The 16,960-nt window shown below is 34.3% G+C and overlaps 1 protein-coding gene across 4 annotated transcripts in view; it reads left to right on the plus strand.

Moving 5' to 3' along the window:
• Window positions 1-16,960, plus strand: part of LOC145259940 (N-chimaerin-like) — a 423,244-nt gene that overhangs the window by 223,108 nt on the left and 183,176 nt on the right. For all 4 annotated transcript variants that reach the window (XM_080117906.1, XM_080117905.1, XM_080117907.1 and 1 more), the window contains one exon: window positions 13,128-13,196. In XM_080117906.1, coding sequence (XP_079974032.1) covers window positions 13,128-13,196 — 69 coding nt within the window. The remainder of the gene's footprint in view (window positions 1-13,127; window positions 13,197-16,960) is intronic.

Raw genomic sequence — 16,960 nt, forward strand, 5'->3', positions numbered from 1 at the left:
AGACTATATTTAAAATTTCAAGTGTTTAGACCCAAAATTGGCAGAGGAGTTTGGTAGAGTTTTCAAAGGTCAAATCGTTGAACTTTGACCTCTTGACAGCCAAATTTCTGGCCGAAAACAGATTAAAAAGATTTTCCCAACTCTCAATACCCCTTATGTCAAATCTTGAGTCTCTAAGACCGAAAATTGACAGTTATTTGGTGGGGAATTGTACACAGACACACACACACACAGACATTTTCACTCATATATATATATATATATATATATATATATATAGTCTTAAGAAGCTTTGACTAAAAAAAAAAAAATGTAAAAATAAAGAATGCAGTTTAAATTCCTGGAAATAAAAGAAACTAACTTTAACCTATCACAGACTTAGCACCTACATTATCCGACTTGTTTATTTATAATTACAAAAGAAATTCATTTATATAAGGAGAGAAGAAAAAAAAAAAGAAGTAACTAAAATTGTGAAATAGAAATAGATTTAGCACCTGCATAAGCCGATTTCTTAAAAGTTTTAAATTATAGAAGAGAATTTAACTATATAAGGATGAAAAAAGAACCCTTAACTAAAATTTAGTAAATAGAAAACGGGGATCCTCAGCTGCTTACCATGTAGCTGTTTCGGTGATTTAAAAACAGGACAGCTGTTAAATACATGGCTCTCCAGTGGATAATACCACTTCCCCAATAATTTACTGAGAAGAAGAAAAAAAACTTCTATAAATATCCTAAAATCAGTTTTGTTAATTATTTCTGATGATGGATCCAAACAGATCTGAAAGTACTTTGATCAAAAGTGACTGTGGCAGCTACATCAACCAGTTCTTGCTTGAAGCAAAATAATTAATAAGAAAATTAGAAAGGATCAAAACCAACCAAGATATGTAGACAGGAACTGTCTATATTATTTAATGAAATGTGCCTAAGGGAAAGAATGCTGCATATATATATATATATATATATATGCATCATGTGTTTTCGAAGCTTCTTTAAAACCATTAAAAATCATTTTTGTCCTTCATTGGAACATTATTTTGTTAATCAATCTCCTGTATCACTGAATAGTTTTACTTATATGAACAAACAATAGTACCAATGTCCTCGAGAGGATCATCAGTTGTTTACCATATATATATATATATATATATATATATATATATATATATATATATTCAGTAATGTGATTGATAATTTAGAATTAAATTAAAAATCCATTTCACAAGAAGGAACAACAACAAAATCAATAATTTGTACGATCGTTTCGGAAAACAATGTTTTTATTGTGATAGACATTAAGCCATGGACAATAATTTTTACGTATAGTATTTTTAAAAAAACAAAGTTTCCTCATCAGCAAAAGTATTTGGAAGGGTTTTAATATATGTAAAAGACACCATAAGTAAACCTAGCATTAAAAGTAAGGCAGATGTATGTTTTAATTCTTCGCCTTTTGAAATCAGCAATTAAGGTCAAAGTATTCATATGGATGTTTATTGTAGCTTTTCAACTTATGAATCACATTACTGAATATTAAATTAGCTGTGGGATATTTACCTATCGAGCTTATTATATATCTAAATTACAATGAGCACTTTTTCTTTTCCTGTATTTTAATTAAATTAGTAATTTTACTATTACATTAAAATACACTCTGCTCTTTAGACTATTGTTCTAATCTCCTCTAAATATATATATATATATATATGATTAAAATGGATAAAATCCGAAGATATGAAATTTAAAATGGAGGCGGAGAGACCAGTGTTGGAAAGGAGGAGGAGGAGGAGTGCAGAAAAGATCTTGCACCAGCACATTTTTACCTCTCAAGAGCCCTGTAGACATTCCTGGGACCACGCCCATCTTTTGTGGGCTTTCTCAAAAGGAATGATCAATTCTGAAAGAGTCGAATGTTTAGGGTTATATTTACTAATAGGGATGAGTCTTTATGTAAATTAAACATTTATATACATATATACAGTTTATGATGGTTGTAAAAAAAAAAAAAAATGATATAAAAGAAATTAAGAAGGGAGTATTTAGGTTTATCCTGTATCTAAATTGTTTTCATTGATAATGATTTTTGATAGATAGGGAGAAATATGGAAGGAACCTTTTCTTTGCTTAATAGTATTAGCAGATTGGCAAATGAGAGCAGATTCAATTAAACAACGTGTTGATTTATTGTGTGTGTGTGTTTTTTAGGAGAGTTGCATTATTAAAGTCGAAATGGTGATCATTCTCCACAATGTGACGGAAAATAACATTAAGCGTATTATTATTTTTCACATCTCTTTTGTGTTCATATAACCTCTCCTTAAGATCGCATTGTGTTTCTCCTATGCATATTTTGCTGCAATCAAGACAGGGTATGGAGTATACTTCGACTTTGATTTTATATTAGTGTTTCATACAGATTTACGGGTTAGAGCTCCAATTGTTGAGTTTTTTTTTTGTGATATTCTGATGCCGATTTTGTTTAGATATTTGTAAATGGCGCTGTTATTAATGTTAGTGGGCAGGATAAATTTTCTGCTACATGTTTGGTTATTTTGGGGGCTGTCTTGATTCCGGTTACAGTAAATTTTTACATAGAACACAAAAATGATTTGGCCGATTTTTATTAAATTTCACACGAAGAAACTTCATGTGGCTGGCAGTGTTCTTAGACAGGTTTTGTATCGGAATGTCTTCAATAAGTATCGATAATTGATAATCAAAATAATCCAATGAAAGAAAGAACAGACGAATTGGACGAAAGTTAACACCTTACACAGCCTAACATCACAAGTGTATTTTTGAAGTTTTATTACTACACAAGCTGAAAGGCTCGACATATAAAATCAACAGTAGGTTCTTTGATATGACAGGGGCACGTTCAGAATGAATGTTTCTGTTTAGAACACAATTGGAGTATGATACTTAACTTTTTGTATTTTAAACATTAATTCAAGCCATTATATATAAAAATATTTCTATAAAATCAACAGTAGGTTCTTTACAGTGCAATGTATACTATAATGTATTGTGAAATAAGTCATAGCCATCTAGAGCAGGCAATCAATCGATTTGATTGAAAAATGGGTGATTTTACAGATTTCGATGACAATAAAAATACGAGAAATTTGTTGATCATCATTCAATCCCGGGCAACGTCGGGTCACTATGTCAGTGTGTAAAATATATATATATATTAGTGATGGGACGATTCCAATATTTTTCCCGATTCCATGCTAAATTCCAGATTCCGATTCTCTATAAATCTAATCATTTAACTATAAGATTGTTAATTTCCCAGATTTTCGTAAAAACACATGTTAAATATGCAGATATTTTCCTAAACGTCAAAATATACTTGTGAAGGATGATCTATCGATTTTAGCTTCACTGGTTGATTAAAATCAATAAATATTTATTATTTAATCATTATTACCAGCAATGGAAGATTTTACTTTAAACAAAATCAAATAAAAAAAAAACACAATTAAAAGAATCGTTTTGGCATTGGAAAATAGGCATCAATTTTTCCAATTCTGATACCCCAAAATCTTCTGATTATTCCGATTAATCGTCCCAACACTAATATATATATATATATATATATATATATATATATAGGTTGGACAACATAATAGAAAGACCTTGTGAATTTTGCATCAATTAATAGATGTTTTAAACCCATAAAAATTGAAAAATTACCAAAATGTTGGTTTTATGTTTTCAGCAAGATATGAATCTTTCTGGCGTGGTCCCAGGAATGTCTACAGGGCTCTTGAGAGGTAAAAATGTGCTGGTGCAAGACCTTTTCTGCACTCCTCCTTCTCCTTTCCAACACTGGTCATATTTAGATAATTCAGTTGAACTATTATTATTATGTTCCGATTAATAATATGGTGCTTATTTAGAATTACACTTGATTAAAACAAACAATATAAAAATATCTTTATGATGTAGGTACTGATCACAGAACGAAGATGTCAGACTTAAAAAATAACGTATATTAATCGAGTAGTATTTTTTTTTTTTTTTTAAAGACAATCAAATTATATTAGGAAGTTATGAGGAGGTCAGCATCGGCCATATTGTTTAAAAATATTTTCCCAAAATTCAAGGGTGACAATTCAATTTGACTGCAGAGATTTTTTTTGTCTTCAAAATAATTAAAACTTTTAATTGCTAAAAATAATTTTTAAAAATTTGATTTTGTAGACATTTCTGGAACCACATCAGAAAACATAAAACTAACATTTTGGTAATTTTTTATTTTTTTATAGGTTTAAAACAACTATTAATTGATGCAAAATTCACGAGGTGTTTCCATAATTTTGTCCAATATCTATATCTATATCTATATATATATATATATATATATATATATATATATAAGCTGAACGTCTGTGTGTGTGTCTGGTCACGAATAGGCTCCTATATGGTTGACTATTATAGAAAACTGATCACATATAATGATAGAAGATGTGTCGAGACACAGGAATGGGTATGTTTGATCTGGCATAACGATGATTCATTAAAATTGTGGGAGTCTGTGTATGCGCCTAGTCCACAAAGTATGGAAATGAAGAATTTAAAAATTTAAAAAAAAACGTTTACAAGTGTTTTTGGTATAGATGTACATAATAATACTTTGATAAGTATGTTTTTACTTAAATAGGGATGGTATAATAAAATTGTGGGGTCTGCGTTCGCGCCTGGCCGCCATAGAATGGAAATAGGCACAAACTTTAATAAAGACTTTTCATATCTATCTGCGTAAGTATACTTTGATGTTTCAGTTTGAAGAAATATGGTATAATAAAAATTATGGGGTGTTCGTTCGCGCCTGACCTCCATAGAATGGAAATATGTCACAAAGTTTAACAAGGTTTTTTAATATAGATCCACAGAATATTGTGATAAGTGTTTCAGTGTGAACAGATATGGTATAAAAAATTATGGGATTTATCTATTTTATTTTTACTTTCATCATATTTTGCTTTGGTTTTGATACCCCCAAATTCGAAGCTATCTCTTTACAACCCTTCTTTTTCATAACCTATCATACTTTCATAAATCAGAGTTCATTTTCTGTAGGCTGTTTTTGAACCCAGTCAACGACGGGTACTTTTGCTAGTATGTGTATGTATGTATGTATGTATGTATACATATATATATATATGTATGTATGTATGTATATATATATATATATATATAATAAATTCCACAGCCAAACAACGTCGCAGCCCACAAGAGCCATACAGTCAAAGAACCGGAAGTCCAAGACTCGAGTTTCGCCCTCATTTGGGCTCGTCAGTTAGACACATCCGAACTCAGGATTCGAAACCCGAGCCTCTTGCATGCAAGGCAAGCACTCTACCAACTGAGCAAACGCCCTGCACACAAGAATTTCAATTGACCAACACAGATCAAGCAAACCGCGCCGAAATCCGACTGTGAAATTAACCTACTACGTCTCAACAAGGGACGCGGTCATCCAACCAGCTAATAACCCCAAGCTGATGTCTCACTAGTAGGAGTTTTAACTCGAAAGGACGATGCCATCCAGCAATACTAACCAAGCGAGCAACTTATGATAGGATTTTCAGAATGTGAGAGAATGTATATAATAAATTCCACAGTCAAACAACGTCGCAGCCCACAAGAGCCATACAGTCAAAGAACCGGAAGTCCAAGACTCGAGTTTCGCCCTCATTTGGGCTCGTCAGTTAGACACATCCGAACTCAGGATTCGAAACCCGAGCCTCTTGCATGCAAGGCAAGCACTCTACCAACTGAGCAAACGCCCTGCACACAAGAATTTCAATTGACCAACACAGATCAAGCAAACATTCTCTCACATTCTGAAAATCCTATCATAAGTTGCTCGCTTGGTTAGTATTTCTGGATGGCATCGTCCTTTCGAGTTAAAACTCCTACTAGTGAGACATCAGCTTGGGGTTATTAGCTGGTTGGATGACCGCGTCCCTTGTTGAGACGTAGTAGGTTAATTTCACAGTCGGATTTCGGCGCGGTTTGCTTGATCTGTGTTGGTCAATTGAAATTCTTGTGTGCAGGGCGTTTGCTCAGTTGGTAGAGTGCTTGCCTTGCATGCAAGAGGCTCGGGTTTCGAATCCTGAGTTCGGATGTGTCTAACTGACGAGCCCAAATGAGGGCGAAACTCGAGTCTTGGACTTCCGGTTCTTTGACTGTATGGCTCTTGTGGGCTGCGACGTTGTTTGGCTGTGGAATTTATTATATACATTCTCTCACATTCTGAAAATCCTATCATAAGTTGCTCGCTTGGTTAGTATTGCTGGATGGCATCGTCCTTTCGAGTTAAAACTCCTACTAGTGAGACATCAGCTTGGGGTTATTAGCTGGTTGGATGACCGCGTCCCTTGTTGAGACGTAGTAGGTTAATTTCACAGTCGGATTTCGGCGCGGTTTGCTTGATCTGTGTTGGTCAATTGAAATTCTTGTGTGCAGGGCGTTTGCTCAGTTGGTAGAGTGCTTGCCTTGCATGCAAGAGGCTCGGGTTTCGAATCCTGAGTTCGGATGTGTCTAACTGACGAGCCCAAATGAGGGCGAAACTCGAGTCTTGGACTTCCGGTTCTTTGACTGTATGGCTCTTGTGGGCTGCGACGTTGTTTGACTGTGGAATTTATTATATACATTCTCTCACATTCTGAAAATCATATATATATATATATATATATGAATGGAAATGTATATAAAAAAAAGAATGCGAAAAGTATAAAAGCTTATAACTTTTCTTTATTCGTTTTCAATTGGTGATGTGCAGGAATACAAAATAATATTATGAAAAAAAATTAAAAACCTTTTTTTACAAGTACATAATTTTTCGACCGATCCTTCAGTCTTCATCGGTGTAGTGAAAAGTATGAGCATGCACGGGGAAAAGGGGAATGGAAAAGGAAGGAAGGAGGAGGAGAAGGAGGTATAGCCAATGAGAAGGCGCCACGTCAGTTTTAAATATATACACATATAAGTACACACATGCACATATAAACGAAAAATTAAACAGTAAGCAAAAATGAGAAACGCGCCTTTAACTGTCCAATCTTTTGAATTCTAACGATATTATTTATTCCAAGAGAGAACAAGAATTCAAAGGATATAAGACGTTATGAGGAGAAACGCTATGATGCTCATTTGTACATCAACGGCTATTTCTCGTTCAAAAAAGAACGAAAACGTCATTTCTAAATTCAACCGTTTTAAGACAGAAACGAAACGCTACTTTTTATTAATTTATATATTAATATGTACATACACATACGTATATAAACACTCACATGTACAAATATATATGCATATATAAATGTATGCATATATACACATATACATATACTAACAAATGTACATGCACATACATAAATGCTTGCGCATATATTTACACGTAGAGACAGCTATACATATATACACAAGGTTACATAAGCAAATGTAGAGGGGAAGATAGGGGCGGAAAAAAGTATAGGTGTGCGAGAAATACATACATATATATACATATACGGTAATGATGAAGAAAATTAACACTTAAAGAAAATGTGCTTTGAGAAAACACACACACATACATGCACACACATACACATATATCCACATATACATACATACATATATATATATACATATACATACACATACATATGCATATATACACATATACTGACGTGTATATACACTTTCAGGTACATATACACATACACTCGCATAAATACATACATATATGCGTACATAATACACACACACATACACATGCAATGTGTATAAGAGTATAAAGAAAGAAAAAATTAGGGAAAATGTGAAGGTTTCGTAAGAATTAGAAAAAAAAGTTTACCCCATCTCATCGTGCATTTTAGTCCTAAAGAAATGTTTATAGAATATCTTTGTAGTTATAAAAATTGTAGTCACTAAGTAGTCCTAGGTTTTTGTTAAGGCCTGAAGTGTGCGTGTTGAGTTTTAGAATTAATTTTTTTTCATATTTTCGGCTCTGGTGTTGTGTAATAAAAATTGGATGCTATGAGGTATCTGATGTTGTCTATTGTATGATTAGGTAAATTATAGTGGATAGCTACTGGATGCTGTGTAGATTTATCTCTAATGGTATGTTTGTGGTTATTAACGCGTAGGCGTAACTCCAGGCCTGTTTCCCCCACGTAATTGCCTTTTGTGCATTTTGTGCAGTATAACAGATATATTACATTTGAGCTATTGCAATTTAGAGGGGGGAAGTTTGATATGGATGTTGGTGCCTGGAGGGGTGAATGTGCTGTTGGTGTTAATATGTGTACATATTAAACATCTGGGCTTATTGCAAGGTTTGTTTCCTTGAGATGTGAGAGTGCGGTTAATCCGAGTGGATGTGAGTAAGGAATGTAAGTTGGGGAGCTGTCGTTTGGCACAAATGGGTGGTTTATTGTATACTGTGTTGAGTGTGGGGTCCTGTGGTAATTGTTTGAAGATCTGTTTCATGGGGTTGTATAAATGTTTGGTGTTATTATTGAAGTGAAATACCATAGTTATTCATGTGGATGTTTTGTTTTTGTATGTTAGTAGGTTGTGTCTGCTAATGTGTGATGCTCTGCTGATGGCTTCTTTTAATATTTTGAATGGATAGTTTCTGTGAAGAAAGTGGTTGATTAAGATGCCTACCTGGTCTACCTATATGATTATTTGAAATATTAATCAGAACGTCTAAAAATGTGATGTGTGTGGTTGAGTGTTCAATCGTGAATTTTATACTATTATGGCAGTTGTTTATATGCTGGAAGAAGTTCATCAATGTCTTTTCACCGTGGCCAAATGACAAAGATGTCATCTATATATCTGTAATAGTGTGTCGGTTTGAGGTGGTGTGTTAGAATGTACTCTGTAATGCTGCTTATGTTTGTGATGTGCGTGTCTTGTAAGTTCTGGATTTGTAAAAAAACTCCTGCACGCGGATATTCCTTCCTCATGTGGAATATTCGAGTAGAGAGAGGAAACATCCATCGTGACGAGTATTGTATTGTCTGGTAAGTTACCGATGTCGCGTAGGATCTGTAGGAAGTGTGTCATGTCTTTAATATAACTGGGTATGTTTGGCATCAATGGGTTGAGGACGCTGTCAATGTATCCCGAAATCTTCTCTGTGAGGGCCCTGATGCCCGAGACGATAGGTCTGCCAGATGGATGGATTTGAAGAGCCTTAGCTATGTGGTATATGTCTGTGGGTTCGGTAATCAATGCCTCAGTGTTTCCCGTGTCTTCAAATGGGAGGTGTGTGAGTATCTTGCTGTCCGCGGCTAAAAAGGTTTTAGGGAGCAGGAAACCTCCCGAATGCGATTTTGATGCTACCAGTCAAGTCGACGAGCTCAGCAGCAACAGCAGCAGCAGCAGCCCTTTTCAGGATTACCTTTTCTACACTACTTTTATGCGACCAACAAACTACTTATATGAACCACAAATTACTCATATGCAGTTACTACTGCCTGCCTGCTTCCTGAGACTACCCTTCTACGATCAAGGAACTCCAGCTCACTCCTGTGATTTCCAGCACCTCCTGCAGCCCGCAGCGTTCCAGTGCCTGTACCCGTCAAGCTACTTGTTCCAGAGCCAATAGACGTCAAGCTACCTACTCCAGAGTCTTTCAATGTCCGGCTACCCATACCAGTGCCTACTGACATGCAGCACTTGCAGCAGGCCTGTTCCAGTACCCATTGTCATATGGTTATCTCCTCCAGTGCCTACTGACATCAAGCTGCCCCATTCCAGAGGCTGATACTGTTTGCCGTTTGCATTTTTTTTTTTTTTTTTTGTAAATAAAAGACGATTTGTCATCTTTAAAACGTACTTTCAGCAGTCATTCTTCTTTTGCTATTGCCATTACCTTTTTGCCTCTGTATCTACTTTATAGTTGTACGGTTGATTGGCGCATCTCCATACCGCCTCCCAACCCCGCTGCAACAATCTTATCCACTACGCATCAGGTCCTTGGTAAAATTCAGTTATAAAAGTTACACTCTTCTGGAAGTTGAAGGGTTAATCCTTAGTAAGAGCGACACTCAAAATTCAATTGCTAATAGACTTCTACCTAGTTATGGCTGATGGAACGAGAGCATGCTATCCCTCCGTTCGAAATTCTATGTAGATTCCCAAAGTTCGACAGAAAGATTCCAGAGTTCAACAGATACATCTGAAAAAAGAGGTTACATCGACCGAAATGTGAAAATAACACTCAAGATGAGGATAGTAGTCAGAAGACTCTAAATAGTACGAATAATCAATCATCCTCTCAAAAATTTAAGAAACGAGAAAGATCTTTTTGTTTGTTTCCTTTTTTATATTTACATCTTCCGCTGCCTTCCCACCACCCTCCCCAAAATAAGGTTCTATTTTAGGCGATTACGTATGACCCCCCCCCCCGCCACTCCACCGAAAAATGAAAAACATATACAAAAATAATTATCTTAGAATTTAGAGTAGGATATCAGTTTCCTATATATAAATTTAATGTAATATAAAGTGATTCACTATTTCTATCGCTTTAGGACATTTATTTTATTTTATTTTATTACTAACCCTAAGTCATAGTGGCTGTCAATTAGGATTGTGTGAGCAAACTATAACGAATGTTTTGGAAAATAATTTATTGGCGAACAAGATATGAAATAAATTAAAATAGCTAGTACATAAGAGTGGACACTTCTGCAATATGCGAACGGCGGACACTGTGGGTGGGGGCGATAACTCTAATCTCTTCATGGTTAATAACACGGTAAATAACAAACAAGAATTTTTTTTCTGAACAGAAAAATATTTGAAAACTAAAACGTTTATGGTATAAAAAAATGTATCAGCATATAATTGTACAAATATTTAAAAGTTTAGTTTGCGTAAGAAAATATTTTAATAAAACAATTTTGTAATGAAACCAACATTGGATTTTTATAAAGTAATTTTTTTTAACGAATAAATAATTTGGTACTTGTACAGTTTAAGCAAGATATTTAAAAAAAATGAAAATATCACGAAAAATTTAAATTGTACGTATCTATCATGGAATGAAGTTCTCCGAAAAAAAAATTTCACTTAATTTCATCAAGTAGTTTTTGTTTTACATCGAAATAGCAATTTGTTATGATACCGAGCAAAAGGTTCGATTTTTAGGAAGAAAAGCACATATTAAAGATGGGGGAGGGAGTGTCGGCGCTTTAACTGGAGTTATCTCCCTTTGGCGTTTCTAAACTCCAAACAAAATTTTAAAAAAAAAAATCCAACATGTCTGTCTTCTTCCACGTGCTATCATAAAAACGTGTTTTTCCGCTGCAAAAAAAAAAAAAAAAAATACTCGATCAAATTAAATGAGTTTTTTTTTTTTTTTTTTTTTTCGGAGATCTTCAGTCCATAATGGATACGTACAATATAACCTTTTTTCGATATTTTCATTTTTTAATGTCTTCATTAAACTGTACAACTGCAAAAGTTCCGCTAAGCAGAAAACGGAAGTAAAAAAGAAACAAGTTTGTTTAGCATAACCGGCTAGGTGAGTGTAACAATTAAATGCCACAATATTGCTCACAAAAGAAAAATAAATAAAATAATAGATTTTACATTTAAAACCGATAAAATCATGTGTACAATTTGACGGGGTATCTCTGTGGAAAAACATCCAGCTGCCGTTTTGGGCAGTAACGAGTTCGATCCTTGTTAAACGTTTTGGTCATGATGCTGACGACCGGTGATAACTCAGAAACACATCTTCATGAATAACTTTTGTGCGAGTAAAAAATATTTAATAAATATTGGGTGTGTTGTATTACTGTACACAGATTCGAAAAAGTTGTCAAAAAACAAATACATAACAAATAAATGAAGATAAGTTACTTTTCTGCCTAACTGGATAATTTTCTAGTGTTTTCATTTAATGTAACATGTTTATTCAGCTCGAAAAAAAAGTGTTTACCAATGTATTGGAAAATACAAAATGGCGCCCGACTCTCTCTTTGACACGGTAAGTTTGGGAAAAGGAGTTAAAAATAAAAAATATACAAAATACTGTTAAAACCCCACCACCACCACCGCGCCCGCGGTAACATATATTGAGCGAGTTTCTAACAGTATTTTGTCTAGTTTTTTATTTTATTTTTAACCCCTTTTCCCAAAACTTGCCGTGTCAGAGAGAGAGAGAGAGAGAGAAAGAGAGAGAGAGAGTCGGGCGGGCGCCATTTTGTATTTTCCAATACATTGGTAAACACTGTGTTTTTCGAGCTGAATAAACATGTTACATTAAATAAAAACACTAAAAAATTAAATTTCCCGCTTTTCTTTGCATTTGTTTTTATTAGTTTTTTTTTACGTTTTCTCGAGTGTTAACTACACTGTAAATTTACCAAAAATTCTAAAGCTAGTGTTCGGTTTGACCTGACCTATAAAAGGGAAGGGTTAGAGAAGTGCAACTGCAACGATAATTATAATCGTTTAACTGTCGTGTGTGTTTTGCTGCTACTCGCTTGCTTTTAAGTTTAATGCAATCATGTTAAACATTGTTTTCAAGTATGAAGTGTCCTAACCCCCCCCCCCATCCGTGTCCCAACTTTTTAATTTCTCTTCTCTTTCTCTAAACTATTCCCCCCCTCTACATGACTCCCTCTCAAGTTCTCTTTAACAAACTCTTACTTACTTTCCCCGCTCTCAGCCAGACCGACTTCCTGTAGTGTGTCCTTATTTTTGTTTATATTTATATATATGATGGACTCTATAATCATCTACCATTGTTTTGTACCCCCCACCTCCAAAAAAAAAAGATTGCCTTTTTTTTATAATGCGTGTCTTTCTCCTGTGTTTTTTTTTTGTCGTCTCTTTAAAAATAAATTTTTCTAAAAAAATAAATAAAAATGAAAGTGACTTTTAAAACTCAATATTTGACAATGTTTATATTTTTCACCAGCATTTAGTAAAAAAAAAAACAAAAAAAAACTGCAAAAACTTTTTTCTTTTTTTCACTGTACTTGTCCGTCGTAGTCGTCGCCGTGATGTAAAAAAAAAAAAAAAAATGCCGAAAAAATACCACCTGCTTCACAATTCTTTTGAGGAAACTAACTCCGTTTATCAATTTATTGTTCCAGATGGCGGCAGTGCTGGTGGCGGTAGCAGCATCAGTAGTAACGAACAACTACCTACATGGAAGACTTACTGTAAGTAATAATATTTATTAATATTAACCATTTTTTTACGATAAGTCTACCAACAACAAAAATACAAACACCTTCATTGTTTGTGATAGGTTTTTTCTTTCTTTTTTTTTTAACCTTTCAGGATCAAATCCGAATAAGGATAAAAGGAAAAAAAATCTTGGAGTTTTCTTAAAAATAAAATTCTGGAAATTTTCTTAAAACAAACATTACAGAAAATATTTAGTTTTCATGCCTAATGTCGGTTTGTGGAAAAACGCAACTTCCCAGTCTCGATCGGCATTTCCGGGTGAGGTAGCTTTAGACGATCCATAATAAACCGAACTAGAAAGTAATGCCTGGGAATATAGCAAATAAGTCCGTCCCAGGGCGTCCCACCCCGTTCCGAACAAGGAGTTAATGCCTGGGAGGATTAAAATTGAATCTCCTTCTAGCGCAAGAGGAGGCAATTCTCGGGAAGATGGCAACTTAGTAGAAGATATTTATTTTTATAAATTCGTTGACAAAATAATAAAAACACACATACTCCTTTAACAAAATTATTTTTTTGTTTTGTTTTACGGCATATCAACTCTTTTGGCGTATTTGATGCTAAATCCATAAATTTTGTGGGGGAAAAAAACTTAGGCGAACTTGTACGAGAGTGCCCACCCCCTAAAAATGCGTGTTTTTCACCTTTCTTAAATTTTTGTCCGACGATTATTATAGACTAGCAGTTCAGCCCGGCTTTGCTCGGGCCATATGTACTGTTCATAACTTTATGTGCATATATATATATATATATATATATATATATATATTAAAAAGTTTGACTCCTGTTCAGGTAACCTACATCTAAAATTTCAAGTGTCAGGACACAAAATTGGCGGAGGGGTTTGATAGTCTCTGAAGGTCAACTCTTTAAACTTTGACCTCTTGGCAGCCAAACTTTTGCCTAAAAACTGATTAAAAAGCGTGCTGCATGTCTGAATACCCTTTATGTAAAATTTCAAATGTTTAGACCCAAAATTGGCTGAATAGTTTGCTAGAGACTGCAAAGGTCAAATCTTTTGAACTTTAATTCCTTGGCAGCCAAATTTTCAGTCAAAAGCCGATTAAGAAGCTTGCCCTATGTTTGAATACACTTTATGTAAATTTCAAATGTTTAGACCAAAAATTGGCTGAGGTCAAATTTTGTTTAACTTTTACCCCAATTTTGACCCCTTAACATTTATTGTTTTCGGCTCAAATCAAATTAAAAAGTTTAATCCATGTCCAAGTAACCTACATCTAAAATTTCAAGTGTCTAGACCCAAAATTGGCAGAGGAATTTGGTAGAGTTTTCAAAGGTTAAATCATTGAACTTTGACCCCTTGACAGCCAAATTTCTGGCCGAAAATTGATTAAAAAGATTTTCCCAAATCTTAATACCCCTTATGTCAAATCTCGAGTCTGTAGACTGAAAATTGACAGAAGTAGTTTGTTAGAGAAATGTACACACACACACAGGCAGACAATTCCACTTTTATATATATATACTAGCAGTTCAGCTCGGCTTTGCTTGGGCCCTATATACTGCTCATAACTTTATATGCATATGTATATATTAAAGTGTGCGTATGTATTGTAATTCCTTTCTCTATAATAAGCTTCCTTAACTACCATAGAGAAAAGTTGCTAGATACCGCAGAGGTCAATTTTTGTTTTTACTTTGACCCTAATTTTAACGCCTTAACATTTATTTTTTTGGGCTCAAATCAAATTAAAATGTCTGACCCATATCCAAGTAACCCACATCTAAAATTTCAAGTGTTTAGACCCAAAAGTGGCGGAGGAGTTTTGTAAAATGTTTTTGACTCCTTATGGGGTTATGAGACGAATGGATTCGCCAATCATTTTTATAACCACCGGCTGTGCTAAACAACCAATGAAAACGTTTCAAAATTATTATAAAAATTGTTGAATTTTGGATTCAATCAGTTCGCCGTTAACTACGCCACGGACTGCATTTGATTCTTGGCCGCCATCTTGGTTACTGATCTGAACTACGCTGCCATCTTTGTTCAACACAATGTCTCAAAACTTAACAGGTTATGCGCCCAGCCACCGTCTTCTCTTTGATGGATCGGAATCTAAATTCGAATTGTGGCAGGTAAAATTTCTGGGATATCTAAGGATTCAAAAACTACAAAGTCATACAATCTCCAACAGAGAATCCAAACAACCCCGAATTTCTTGAAAAGAACGCGACTGTTTTTGCAGAACTGATTCAATGTTTAGACGATAGAAGTCTCTCTGATTATAAGAGATGCATTGGATGATGAAAGGAAAGCATTGAACATATTAAGAGAAAATTATTTATCAAAAGGGAAACCGAAAATTATATCGCTATATACAGAACTAACATCTCTGAAACGTAATGAGGATGAAACGATTACCGACTACGTTATAAGGGCAGAAACAACTGACAGTGCCTTAAAACTCTCAGGTGAAATAATAAGCGATAGTTTGTTGATATCAATGACCCTCAAGGGACTTCCAGCCGATTTTAAACCATTTATATTTATAACTGTTATAACTCAGAAAGACAAACCCATAAATTTCAGCAAATTTAAAGTGGCATTGCACAGTTACGAAGAAACTAATCGTATGCTAGTGAACAATAATAACTCCAGCAATATTATGAAGTTCAAAAATGCTTCTTGAAAGCAGACACCACCAAATTACACACCTCATCGCAGCGTATTCTCCAAAAGTAATTTTCCCAAGAAAAAGAATAAAATTATCTGCTATAATTGTGGACGACCCAACCACAAAAGTTTCCAATGTTGATATACACGCTCTAAAATGGACTCCGTAAAAAAACGTTGAGAACTTTGAGGAAGAACATACATTTCTATTCACATGTAACTTTGACAATACCGCAAACGGTAAAAATCTCCTTGTAGACAGTGGTGCAAGGAATCTGATTTTATTAATTTTGATTCAAACTTTAATCCTCAAAGTCATTTTGTCGAACTTGCCGACGGTAGGCAAATAAATGATATAGTCTTGAAAAGAGGCGATGCTAAAATATCCCTAAAAAATAATAAAGGCGAAATCTGTAACTGTATTCTAAAAAATGCTCTGTTCATACCTACATTTAAGCAAGACATATTTTCCGCCCAGGCTGCAATTAAACAAGGTGCGAATATACAATTTGGCCAAAATACATCAAAATTGATATACCCCAATGGAACTGTATTTGACATTAAAGAAAGTGGCCGACTATATTATTTAAAAAGTATGGTTCCCTCAAAAACTGCCTGTCACGACTTGGAAACCTGGCATAAAATTCTAGGACACTGCAATACAGCTGATATTAAAAAATTACCAAATGTAGTTGAAGGCATGTAAATAATACCTTCAGACGATCTCCCAAATTGTGATGTGTGTGCACAGGGGAAAATGACAAAATGAAGCCTTTTTTTTTGGTTTTGGTTTTGGCGGAATTTGTCTTTATTCTGATTGGTCAAAAAGAATTATTAATATATTGGTATAATGTGTGCAAAAAGAAGCCATTTTTTTTTTATAACAAAAACTGGAAACATTGTTAGGTATTAGTTTTGTTAATTTGGTTAGTAGTTTAACGTAGTGCTCGGGACAATTTACAATTTTTTTTTTTTTTTTTTTGTGATTTTGACTGTTCATGCTTCTCTTTTTGATAAAAGATAAAAGCCGAACGCCAGACAAAAAAGCTACAAACAAAATCCATTGATAATCGAATATACAGGGAAATTGTAGGGAGC

This window comes from Euprymna scolopes, chromosome 35 (assembly GCF_053919585.1).
Source record: "Euprymna scolopes isolate OS-2025 chromosome 35, ASM5391958v1, whole genome shotgun sequence".
Classification (NCBI taxonomy): Eukaryota; Metazoa; Mollusca; class Cephalopoda; order Sepiida; family Sepiolidae; genus Euprymna; species Euprymna scolopes.